The sequence below is a fragment of the Pelmatolapia mariae genome, linkage group LG10_11 (genome assembly GCF_036321145.2).
Source record: "Pelmatolapia mariae isolate MD_Pm_ZW linkage group LG10_11, Pm_UMD_F_2, whole genome shotgun sequence".
NCBI classification, from domain to species: Eukaryota; Metazoa; Chordata; class Actinopteri; order Cichliformes; family Cichlidae; genus Pelmatolapia; species Pelmatolapia mariae.
In genome coordinates, this window is record NC_086236.1 from 36,929,859 (window position 1) to 36,943,412 (window position 13,554).

A 13,554-nucleotide genomic window follows, 5' to 3' on the forward strand; every position below is an offset into this window, starting at 1 on the left:
TCACTCTGAACACACCATCCCCACTGTCAAATATGGTGGTGGCAGCATCATGCTCTGGGGGTGCTTCTCTTCAGCAGGGACAGGGAAGCTGGTCAGAGTTGATGGGAAGATGGATGGAGCCAAATACAGGGCAATCTTGGAAGAAAACCTCTTGGAGTCTGCAAAAGACTTGAGACTGGGGCGGAGGTTCACCTTCCAGCAGGACAACGACCCTAAACATAAGATAAGATAAGATAAGATAAGATAACCTTTATTAGTGTTTTGTCACAGCAGGAAGTGGACAGTGCAAAAGTTATGAAGGACACTTAGAATAAAATAAAATAAGAATAAATACAGTACACAACTGTACAGAATAGAATAAAAATAGAATACTATATACAGTAGAATAAAATAGAATAAAATATACAATAGGATAAAAATAGAATACAAATGCTATATACAACAGAGTGAAAAATACAACGGTGCCAGAAAGATTATTGCACATTTGTGTTATTGCACATTTGTGGATGTGTGTGTTTGATCAGTTAAAGTCTTTGTTGTGGAGTCTGACAGCAGTGGGGAGGAAAGACCTGCGAAATCTCTCCGTCCCACACCGTGGGTGCCGCAGTCTCCCACTGAAGGAGCTGCTCAGTGCTGTCACAGTCTCATGCATGGGGTGGGAGATGTTGTCCAGCAGGGATGACAGCTTAGCCGACATTCTCCTGTCACTCACCACCTTCACTGGGTCCAGAGGGCATCCTAGAACAGAGCTGGCCCTTCGGATCAGCCTGTTCAGTCTCTTCCTGTCCCCAGCAGAGATGCTGCCACCCCAGCAGACCACACCATAAAAGATGGCTGAGGCCACCACAGAGTCATAGAAGGTCTTCAGGAGTGGGCCCTCCACTCCAAACGACCTGAGTCTCAGCAGCAGGTACAGCCTGCTCTGCCCTTTCCTGTAGAGGGCGTCTGAGTTATGAGTCCAGTCCAGTTTGCTGTTCAGATGAACACCAAGGTACCTGTAGCTGTCCACAGCCTCAATGTCCATACCTTGGATGTTCAGTGGTTGCAGTGGAGGATGTTTGTGCCTGCGGAAGTCTACCACCAGCTCCTTGGTTTTACTGGCATTGATCTGGAGGTAGTTCAGCTGGCACCAGTCCACAAAGTCCTGAGTCAGTCCTCTGTACTCCTTGTCGTCCCCATCAGTGATGAGGCCGACTATAGCAGAGTCATCAGAGAACTTCTGCAGGAAGCACTGGGTGGAGTTGTGGGAGAAGTCTGCAGTGTAGATGGTGAAGAGGAACGGAGCCAGAACCGTTCCCTGTGGGGCCCCCGTACTGCAGACGACCCTGTCCGACACACAGCCCTGAGTCCTCACATACTGTGGTCGGTCGGTGAGGTAGTCCAAAATCCAGGTAGTGAGGTGATGGTCCACTCCAGAGTTCTCCAGCTTGTCCTTCAGAACCGAGGGAAGAATAGTGTTGAAGGCACTGGAGAAATCAAAGAACATGATTCTCACAGTGCTCCCAGCGGTCTCCAGGTGAGCGAGGGAGCGATGTAGGAGGTGAATGACGGCATCATCCGCTCCAATGCCAGGCTGGTAGGCAAACTGAAGTGGGTCCAGTGACGAGCTCACAAGGCGCCGAAGCTGAGCCAGGACCAGCCGCTCCAGGGTCTTCATCAGGTGGGATGTCAGAGCCACCGGCCTGTAGCTGTTGAGGTCCTTGGGGCGTGAAGTCTTTGGCACTGGTACAACACAGGAGGTTTTCCAGAGCTGTGGGACTCTTCCCAGCCTCAGGCTCAGGTTGAAGAGGTGCTCCATCACACCACACAGTTGGTCCGCGCAGGACCTGACGACCCTCGAGCTGATGCCATCTGGACCCGCTGCCTTCTTGCCATTAATCCTCCTCAGTTCCCTCCTAACCTGGGTGGTTGAGAGAGACAGGCTGGAGCCTTGTGTTGATTGTGTATTAGATGCTGTTGTTGGGGGTGGGGAGGAGTGAGCAGGGTGAATAGAGGAGGTGTGAAGTGTCTGAGGTGTCAGAGGTGGAACAGCAGCAGTGGGGGTGGTTGAGTCTGCAGCCGATGTTGGAGACTGCCTCATGGCTGAATCAAATCTGTTGAAGAAATGATTCAGTTCATTTGCCCACCTCACATCCCTCCCAGGCAGAGAGTTCTGATGTTTGTGGCCCGAGATGGTTCTGAGGCCTCTCCAGACTTCACCAACGTTATTTTGCTGAAGCTGGTTCTCCATCTTCTGCCTGTAGCTATCCTTCCCATTCCTTATCAAAAAAAGCCAGATAAAGCCAGATCAACAATGGAATGGTTTAAAACAAAACATATCCATGTGTTAGAATGGCCCAGTCAAAGTCCAGATCTAAATCCAATCCAGAATCTGTGGCAAGATCTGAAAACTGCTGTTCACAAACGCTGTCCATCTAATCTGACTGAGCTGGAGCTGTTTTGCAAAGACGAATGGGCAAGGATTTCAGTCTGTAGATGTGCAACGCTGGTAGAGACATACCCTAAAAGACTGGCAGCTGTAATTGCAGCAAAAGGTGGTTCTACAAAGTATTGACTCAGGGGGCTGAATAATTACGCACACCCCACTTTGCAGTTATTTATTTGTAAAAAATGTTTGGAATCATGTATGATTTTCGTTCCACTTCTCACGTGTACACCACTTTGTATTGGTCTTTCACATGGAATTCCAATAAAACTGATTCATGTTTGTGGCTGTAATGTGACAAAATGTGGGAAAGTTCAAGGGGGCCGAATACTTTTGCAAGCCACTGTATATCCGGTTGGTTAGCCATCACCATTTTGTCCGTCTGTATCTGGAAGTCCCACAGGATCTTAGCTCAGTCATTCTCCACCACTCATGGGGGCGTCTCCCATTTTGACCTCGGGGCTTCCAGGACACACTTGCCACAGATGTTTCTGTACACTACGCCGGCCACTTGGTTATGGTGTTCCATGTATGCCCTGCTGCTAGCATCTTACACCCTGCTGTTATGCACTGCAAAAACTCAAAATCTTAGCAAGTATATTTGTCTTGTTTCTAGTCAAAATAATCTTATCACACTTAAGACAAGACAAAATGAACTAAAGGGTAACATCCCAGTAAGATATATTAACTTGTTTTTAGACTGTGGATCTTGAAACTAGAAACTTTTCACTTCCATTGATCAATGATCAGGGGTGCTAGTATCAGTTATTGAGCAGACATTTCAGGCTCGGGTTGCCTATCTAACATTTTTACTACCAGGTCATATGTGATCATTAAAGTTTTCAGCTGAAATAGATGACTGACTTCTGATTGCTTACCATTCTCTTCCATCTTCCTTTTGTCTTTATTTCCAGTCAGTCAGTTCAACTTTAAACCCATTCTTGAAATTTTATTGCAAAGTTTCTGTAGCTCAGCTTTGACAGCCTATCGCTCATGTAAGCGGGCACACATGTAGTTTTAATTAAAACCTGTTTTAACTAAAAGTCATTTGTTGAGACAGAGCAGAAAGTCTTCGTACTTTCAGTCCACAGAACTTTGCAGCACAGACATTACCCACAGGAAGAGGGTGTAAGCTGAAATTATCACACACAGATTAAACATTTACCGCAGTGTATCTCAAGGGGAGGAGCTCAGGAGGAGTCTCTCCATGGAATCAAAATAAATATTTGGACAGACAGTACTCCCACTGTGGCCAAACTGTGGCACATGATGGGAAAGAAACACACCATGAAATCAAGCAGAGGTAAAACATTCAAACTTCGAGCGTTGTCTTTGTTTTTTAATCAGTCGAATCTATGTTGTCCTTTTGTTCTGGATATTTTAACCTTATGTGCGCTTTATTTTTCTCTTTCCTTATATCAAAACATGTGTATCACATTTTTTTGTATTCTACTGTAAAGCATTTGGGATTTATTTTAACAGAAAGTTGCAGTTGAACAGTGTTGAATTGATTAAATAGTTAAAGTTAATGAATTATAGATTTAAAATGTTTCAAAACTGGATACTTCTAGTAAAAAAGTAGGAAAGATTAATCACAGTTTATCATTCATACTTCTAATAGCTCGTTCTAGTTTTCCCCAGACTGAGCTGAGCTCCAGGACTTTGTCTTTGAGAGTGTCTGCAGGATCACCGTGTCCTAGATCATTAAAAAAAAAGGTTTATCGGGGAGGGTAAGCAAACAGTGACCCATTAGCTGCACTCAAGTACCTGTAGTATACGCTGTTCTGCCCATATGTTCATGAGAGCTGCGTAGATTTGCTGTGAAATCTGGATTTCTCTGGGAGTAAATGGCTTAAGCATGCCATTTCTTTTTAATGTTTGTATTCATTTTACACTGTGACAGAGAAACAAGGACTCCACGTAGCTGGCATATTCGACCACAGATAAGGAGTGTTGTAGATTAGAGGAGGGTGACACTAGTGTCAGCGTCACACTTTGCAAACAAGTCTCTGACTTTTCAAGTCAAAGATTTTCTTATTTTGGAGCATGTTAGCTGAGTGTGTTCTTGCTCCTTAACAACAGCAGTGTCATACTCTTAAAAATAAAAAGTTCTTTCCTGTCAGTTTTCTGTCAGGGCTGTTGTAATATGAGAAAAGTCCGATAATTATAGAACATCAATAACCATGTCTCGGGCCTTAAGGCTATACATGCACTATATGGAAAAGGGTATTTCTCCACACCTCTTCTATCCTAATGCCACAGGTGTGTAAAATCAAGCATCTAAGCTCTTTACAAACACTGGTGGGTCATTTTAGAGAGTTCACTGGGGTCGCCGAATGTTGAGGCTCATAAAACCCATAAAAGTCTCCACCGCTCAGCTGGTTCGATACAGCGGAGCTCCAACATCAGCACAAACACTGAGCTCCTATTTAGTCCACAGAGTGTATGTTCGTACGTAGGAAAGGCACTGCTAAAGTTTACACTGTTTCTTTTCAAATTTAAAGTGGTTGAAACCAAAAAGAATTTAGATATAATAGCCATTTTTATTTATTCATTTATTTATTGTTTAGTTAAATAAAAGAACTATTTAGCCCTGGAACAGACTGACAAACCTGGTGACAACGAAGCCTGCCTCTTGCCCAACATCAGCTGGGCCGTGCTCCTGGCTGTCTAAACTGGATAAGAGAAAATGGATGGAAAAGTATTTAAGACAGCCTTTCATTCTCATTCATTTGCTTCATTCTGTATCGGTCTTGTATTTCAGTGACAAGGTGGCACACAGTGGTCTGTTCTTCCTGTGCGTGGTGAGGTGCAGAGATAAAGCTTGAATGCCAGATAAATCCAGTTTTCTGGTAAATTGCGGTAAAAAATTGTTACAAGTTTAACGTTTCTGTAAAGTGGAGTTCACAAGAATGCTGTCCAAGGGGGTGGTACCTTAGTGGGTACTGCTGTTCAAGCTGATTCTGATCATCTGGATGTTTTCAGTGAGAGAAACATGTCGTCACTCATCCAGGTGACTTCTTCAGTCCCAGCTGATTGCAGGTTTCCAACCTTATAAACAGGACATTTGCACAATGTAACTAGCACCACTGACTGAACAATGGGCTGTGAGGTCAGTTCCTTGATCATTAATATGCAAATTCTCATGGCCATTGATCAACAACCACTGATCAATGTCCATGAGTACCATTCACAGAGAGTTGGGGAATGGCTGCAATCACAGCATTGTAAGATGGTGACAGATGTACCCTTAGGCCCCCTCCTCCATTCAGAGATGGTCTTTCCCTTGACTCTGCCCTCAAACCAGTGTTCCTCCCTGTCCAGGATGTGTACATCCTCATCATTGAAAGAGTGTCCACTGGCCTGTAGGTGTAAATAGACTGCAGAGTCCTGGCCTGACGAGGAGGCTGTTCTGTGTTGTGCCATCCACATTCCTCCACCACACCCTTGATAAGGAGAAAGCAGATGAAGAAAGAGTGAAAACAAATTAGTCTCTTATAAAATTTTGCTGAATATCAGTTTTGCTTTCAGATTACATTAATAAAACAACTCATTCATACAGCGTGATGTCACGCCCTTTTGGCCGTTTTCAGCTTTCAGGTTTTTGAATTCCTTCACCTTTTAGAGGACAAAGACTAAAGATAATCAAACAAAGTCAGTCCCTGTTTTATGAACCCTCTGCTGATAGTCACCAGTCACATCCAGCTCTGACTGCTGAGCTGATGCCTCACCGTCTGGCAGACAGAACATTGCAGACTTTCACAGAGCTGCATGTTCAAATTAATAATGCTATTTTGTGTTTTTAATATTAGTATGCTTTAATGTGCCAACAGCAACTGATAAAGAATAAGTTCAATAAAAATTAAAAAATGGATAATCTTACATATTGTGATATATATATATATATATATATCACAATATGTAAGATTATATATATATGTATGCATATATGTATGTATGTATATATATATATATATATATATGTGTGTATGTGTGTGTGTATATATATATATATGTATATATGTGTGTGTGTGTATATACATATGTATATATACATATATGTATGTATAAAATAAATGTACTGTTTAAATGTCATACATACAGTTACTTTGATATTCACTGCAATTTCTGCAGGTTTGGTGGCTGACGGAGGTTTGAGAGAGTAAGTCTGCATTTCATTTCATTTCATTTCATTTCTTGCATTAATGCGTTTGACTTATTTCAGTGGTCATTCCAATTTCACTGTAACTGCTAATAAAATATGATGATCAGCATGAAAATGACCACACATACATCCTCTCAGCACTATTTCTGAGTAACTATACAGTTTGACAGGATTGTGTTTGACTGTGTGAGAGATCGGCACGGCACCGTTTTAGATCCCCCAAAACAAACCAAGAATCTTTTTAAAAAATCAAGTTATAATTGTGCACCTTTAAAAACAACTAAGCTGAAGTTATAATGGCAACATAAGTGAGACATCAAACTACAGTTTGTATTTACTTTTGTATTTTCTAATTATTATTTTATTTTTTAATTCATTTTGAACATTACTTAGTGTCCAGAATGGATTTTCCTCTTTCAGATTAGTTTTTAAAGTTTTTGAAAATGTTTAGTTTTAGTTTAGTTTTCATTCGTTTCAGTGTCTATTATTCTAATGAGGACATATGTCATCAGCGCAGGTATTACAATAAAAACTAACTAAAGCAAAGGTTACTTTATTTTTTTATTATTATTATTTTATTCCATTTTCCAAGTTCCAAATTTAGTTTTTAGTTTATTTTTAGGTAAATATAAAACAAACAGATGCAAACTCAATCTGAACAAACCAACAATAACCAAAATTGACCCGACAGCCTCGAGACACACAAGGGGAAACATAAAACAACAAATGATCTAAAAGCAAAAAACATAAGCAACCTTTTAATCGCTTCTTTAACAGTAAACAAATACAAAATAACAAAGTATATAACTCAAGAATCAGAGAAGATTACTTTTGTATTTTTGACTAGTCATTTAGCAAAATGTGGCACGCACCAATCAGCACTTCCTGTAATATTCTTGGGCCCATCCCAGGCTCACTTGATGCCAGCAGACATACAGACCTCCCAGCACCAGTAAAAGAGGGAAAATAAAACACAAGATAAATTTAACAATTCAGTATGAGGAATAAAAGTGAACTAAATGAGTGCACTATACAGGTCATCGGATGTTCAAGATGGGCTTTACGTCTACCAACAACTGCTCACACTGCCAAACCAATACACCGGACAATTATATCCACGCTCTTTGGTTCTGTCCACCAGTTCAGAAGTTTTGGTGCGAGATATGTGAAGACTTATCAAAGTGTCTGAAATGTAACATTCCAACTTCCCCTTTAGTGTGCTTGCTGGGCAACCTGGATGAGGTCATTACAGAAATAAACACAGCCCACATTGTTTTCACTGCCCTATGCATAGCCAAGAAAATGGTCCTCATTAACTGCAAAAATAAAAATAATCTTAATTTTAACCAATATAGAAATGATCTATTAGATTACATTAGTCTTGATACAGCCTCGGCCACCACATCAGATCAATTGCTCTGGGCTCCTTTGATCAGCTCCATCACCTAGTGGGGGTGGGGGGTCATAGTTTGGTCCCACCTTCGCTGTTGTGATTGGTGTGGGGGTAGGGACAGGCTTAGGGCGTCGGGGGGTTCCCCAGGAGCATCTTCCTTGGAGGGCTCAACCCGGGGTAGCGGTCATGGCCAATTAAGGGCTCTGTTGGCTCTTAGGTGACGGTTTCCTCGTGGCTGCGTGCAGCGGGGCTAGGGGAGGGTCTGTGCTGTTGGACGTGGGTTACTGACCTGGTAGCCTGGCTGCCCCTGGGTGGGTCCGGGGCGGGCGTGGGGTTCTGGGGGTGCTCCGTCTCTGGGCTGGGGCCCTGGCTGGGCCTTGGGGGCTTGGGTCCTGGTTGGTGTGTCGCCAGGGTTGTGGGTGGGTGGGTGTATGGGGGCTCAGCCCTGGCGTGGGGTGCCGCCAGTGCATCGAGCCACCTGGGGGGCTCTTCAACTGGTGGGGGAGGCTGTTACATCTTGCAGGAGGTCTCCTCTCTCCAGGAACTCACTCTGCAGGTGGGGAGAGGTGGAGGAAGAACTCAGCCTGGGCGTCTATTGTCTTGTCTAGTCTGGAAGATGAGTGGATGATGGGGTGGGTGCAGTTTTCTCTGTGGTGGGGTCGGGTGGGCTGTCCCGGGCTCTGTGGGGCCGGGCGGCACTGCTGAACTGGGCCCTGGTCTGGATGGGCCTGGGCCCCCTTGCCCTGGTGGGTTGCAGAGTATGGGGGTGCCTACTGGGGTCAGCAGGGGAGCTGGCCCCAGAGAGGGGTCACTTGCCCCTCCCTTCCTTCCCTCCCCATCTCCAGCTGCCTCCCTCTTCCCGCTCCACCACAATCACCCACACATGCAGGGCCTTGGGGTAAAGGTGTGTCACCAGGGTGCAGGGGAGGCATCCCCCCCCCTCTGTCCCCTTCTGGCTGCCTGTGGGATAAAATTGAGGCACAACTTAGACATTCACATTGCTCACACTCTCATAACACATACATATAGGACCTTGGGGGTGGGCACGCTACACGGCATCCAGAAGACCATCAGGGTGTACAACCTCACCCCTGGCACCTCTCAATTTTAAATACACGTAGACATTGAGGGCTATCAGGAGGGGCTATGCGCTTACCTGCTGCTCTCTGGCAGGTAGCTCCATGCCCTCCTGGGTTTTAAATGCATCTTAGAACACACATGCATCAACAATACATATGAGCGAGCGGAGGGAGGTTTGGAGTCTTCACACACCCCCGTTCTCTGTTGCCTGTTGGGGTGGGGGGTCTGGGAGGAGGAGTTGGCCGTCTCCTGGCTTCTGCTCCGCGGCTGCTGAGCGACCCCTCATCTGGGGCTCTCCTCAGCTCTTTCTGGGATAGTGGCATGGTTGCCCCTCCGTTGGTCTTCCTTGGTCTCTTGTGCTCTGAGGGCCTCTGGATGTCTGGAGCCTGGATCTCCTCCATACCTGCTTCATGCCCTGGAGGACAGGGCTGTGGCCCCCCACACCCTCTAGCAGATCATTACATGAAGGAACCTTTTAAATACAAGCGCGCTCACGCTCACAGGTGTACACACGGGTGCTCACACACACAAACTACACCCTTTTTGGCTCCTACCTAAAAGCACACTGTACGCTGTCGATTCTACGTGCTGCACAATAATGTTTAATATTTAGTATTTACTGTTATATTCACATAGATCATTGCAATGATGTTGTTTATTATATTGCTCTCTTTTTTTGCTTGTTTTGTCTTTTTTCTTTCTCAACAGCTGATCCAGGTGACTGATAGATGTATGTTTTGTCTGTTTGTTTTGTTGGTTTTTGTTTTTTGCCCTTTATCACCATCCCTCTTCCCCGCTGTTTTTCTTTCCCTCTTTCTTTCTCCCATTTCTTTTCCTCAGTCAAGTCTGTCCCGTGTGTAGCAAGTGAAAAAAATAAAAAAACAATAAAAGCAAAGGTGAATCAAATAGACCATTACAGTAAGGCTGGGATGGTCCATTTGGTAAAGTAAATCCGTTGGTTCTTTGCCTTTAGACAAAAATTCTGATGGCAAAAGAGCCAAACGGGACAGGCACAAAAAAAAAAGAAAAAAAAAAGAACTAAATGTGAACGCGGCAAGAAGATTATGGTTCAACATTTTTGTTTTCTTTATGTTCATGTATATCGTGATGTGCAATGTGTATCAAAACTAACACAACACCAGTGTGTTACGTGACCTCTAGATGCACGGGGTTACCAACTTTACAGATGTATAACTGTCAGTGAATCTACCACCGTTTGAATGGCTTAGCATGCTGACTTTTGGAACCGTGTAATCTTTAAAACTCTCAATACAAGATAAGACCAATTATGAAATATGTAAAGTGCACTTTGCATAAACTTTACTGCATTAAATGTAGAAAGACACAAAACTAGAAGCAACACCATGATTACAGTGCATTACTGCACACACTGTATTGCACACAGAGCAAGAATTACTTTAATAATTTCCATTAAAACTTACTATGAAGTTGTAATTAAAGTACGTGTCTCTCTTTTAAGGAAATTTACATTTAATCCTAAAGAGGGAATAGACAACCCAGTGATGGTCATCACAGATGATGCAGGTACCCCGCTTGCCTGTGTAGTAGCCATTGGGGAAAGCCTGCTTTCTTTATGACAGCTCTCTTGTGTCTCTTCTGCTTCAGACTCTGTGTGGACGCCCATCCCACGCTCGTGTATCCTTAAACGCGAGGATGGCGAGTTCTACGGCTTCCATCTGCGTGTGGAGAGGGGCCGTCGGGGACACATAATTAGAAATGTGGTGTCAGGTGGGGTCGCAGAGCGTAGCGGCCTTCGAGACGGAGACAGACTGCTAGAAGTTAACAACTGCTATATTGATGATGTTCCTCACCCTGAGGTAAGACAAGCTTCCTTCATAGTTAAATAGAAACCAGAGAAGCAACACAAAGCTGTCTAACTGGATCTGTCACGTTTCCAAATGTATAAATCAGGTGGCTAGGAAGATAAAGGTAAGCGGACACCAGTTGTGTTTATTAGTGCTGGATGGAGAGGATTATGAACGGGCTGTGTCCCGAGGTCAGGACCTGCAACGTCTGGCCCACATGGATGAGAGCTGCAAACCACCCAGGCTTTGTCACATCACCAGGGATCCTGTCTCAGGTCTGGGCATCACCGTTACTCCTTTGGAAGGTAAAACGTCTCCCTGTAATCACAAGAAGCCTAAGATTTGAGATCAGATGTCCGGGTCGAAGTCTGTGCAGTGTTATTCAGATGCTGCTCCTGTTTCGGCTTCGTAGGAGAGAAAGGTCGCTTTGTAGTGAACCCAGTGGCAGGAGGTGCAGCTGAAAAGGCAGCGCTGTGTCAGGGAGATCGCCTGGTGTGGATAAATGGAGCGATGGTGTCTGATCTCACACACTCTGCACTCAGCAAAATGGTTTGTTGACTTTTTGTAACTGTTTTCATAGATTTTGGCCTCAGAGTGATGCAACAGATAATGCATCAGGTTATCTTTGGTCTAACCATAATATCTACATATATTTTATTGTAGATGAAGAAATGTGGTGATCACATCACCATCTTAGTGATCGACAGTGAGAGTGAAAAGAAGTACACGCAAAGGAGGCTCCCCATCCTGCCCACCATGGCTACCCCTCATCAGCTACCTTATAGAGCCCGAACACGCCACCTGATCTCCGTGTCTGAGAGCTTTGGTTTTCTTCTACGGCTGGAGAAAGTGCCATCAGGACGCACATGTGAGATGATGAAAAATTGCTGAAAACTGAATCATTTTCACTGTTTTGCTGTTAAATAAACTGGGTATATATTAACCAACAGATCACGTCCTGCGTGAAATGACCAGAGGCAGTCCTGCAGAGAGGGCGGGTGTGAGGGATGGAGAGCTGCTGCTGGAGGTCAACGGCGAGTCAGTGGAGTCACTGAAGCACGAGGAGGTTGTGGACAGAGTGAAGCTGAGCGGACGAGAGGTCTATCTCACCACCATCACTCCCATGGGGCTAGGGTTTTATACGCAGGTGGCCATCACTTACCACATACATGCGCTGCTTTTCCAGTTGATTCAAGTGTACATCGAGGGTGGTGCACCCATTTGGAGGCCACACCTGATACTGTGATATTGTTACATCTTTCCTTTGTTTTCTCTCCTGCAGCTGGGTCTGTCTCCGCTTCTTTTCTGTGAGGATGATGCAGCTGATGAAGGAAAGGAGAGTAGTGTGCCGACTTCTGTAGAGGAGAACTCGCCACCGAAGGAAATGCATGTCTCAAGTAATCTTAGACTCTGCTCTCTCCAGAAAGGCCCTTTGGGATTTGGCTTTAAATTAGGCTGTGACCCACAGAGTCCTGGGACTTTCATCAGTCAGGTTTTAGTGGTTTTTTTGCATAAACACAGACACAGAAAAGTCATAAGCTTCAGTTTTGTGTCAAATCTTGTAAACTTTCATTTTACTCGGCCTCGTAGGTTGCTTCTGGGGGTCCTGGGCAGAGTGCTGGACTGCTTGCGGGTGACATAGTGATGGAAGTCAATGGACAAAGTGTGGAAGGAAAACCTCTGGAAGATGTGACTATGCTTGCGGAAGAAGGAGGGCATATTCTTTCATTGCTAGTCACACATAAGACATGCTACAACAAGATGGAAAAGACTGAAACACCCAGCAAAGATGTCACTCGCACAGAGGTGGCAAAACAACTAAACAAACAGGAAAAAATGTATTTCTGAATTCATCAGCAAGCACAGTTTTTAACTTTGTGTTTGTATTTGTATCTCAGCAGGAGGAAGAAGATAACGAGATATCAGCTTTGTGAGCAGAACAGATATAAATCTCGGAAGAAATTTCCCAGCACGATGCTCCCACTCAAGAATTCCAGATTTTAATCCTTGCCAACATTTTCAATATACAACTTCACTTAGATAGGATGCAATCAAACTAGAAACAAAATGCTTCACGGGTTAAATGACTCTCTGGTTAAACAACAACAAATTGCCCTCCTCCTGAAGTTCCCCCCTCCCACATCATGGTGGACTTGAAGCTCTTTCCCCCCACGTCCACTGCTTAAACAGTTTTTTTTGTGTTTAATGCTACTTTATTAAACAACACGTGACTGATCAAATTCTCCCATCACAAGCAAGATTTTTGAAAGCCTGAAAACAGACCAGATGTAAGTACTAGAACTCTCTCAGATGACATAACCCTTTAAAGGCATTTGTATCATATTTGATACATTTAATAGTTTTTGGGACTTCTACATGATCAGTGTGATCTTTTCCCCTGAAAAAGCAAAATGAATTACACAAAACATTCTTGAGCAAAAATTTAAAAAACAAAAAGATGTAGCAAATATTATGCAATTAAATCAATTTCATCAACACTCCAATAAAAAAAAAAAAGATGTTCAGGCTTTATTAATAACACTATGAGTGTCATGACTGTGTGCTATGCAGGCAGGATTGGACCCAAACACAGGACTCGCAGAGGCAGAGGTGAACTTAAGAAACTCAGTTTATTACAGAAAAATAAGAAGAACAATAAATTAAC

General features: G+C 43.9%; 1 protein-coding gene across 1 annotated transcript; it reads left to right on the top strand.

The window, feature by feature from the left end:
* The first annotated feature begins 5,420 nt into the window (after positions 1 to 5,420).
* On the top strand, positions 5,421 to 13,102 carry nherf4b (NHERF family PDZ scaffold protein 4b). The gene is made up of 11 exons (XM_065471709.1): positions 5,421 to 5,438; positions 5,750 to 5,790; positions 10,544 to 10,608; positions 10,690 to 10,901; positions 10,996 to 11,194; positions 11,302 to 11,438; positions 11,553 to 11,757; positions 11,840 to 12,036; positions 12,172 to 12,381; positions 12,480 to 12,695; positions 12,791 to 13,102. Exons 1-11 carry the CDS (start codon positions 5,421 to 5,423, stop codon positions 12,821 to 12,823), a joined length of 1,533 nt encoding a protein of 510 aa, XP_065327781.1. The 3' UTR covers positions 12,824 to 13,102.
* The last annotated feature ends 452 nt before the right edge of the window (positions 13,103 to 13,554 follow it).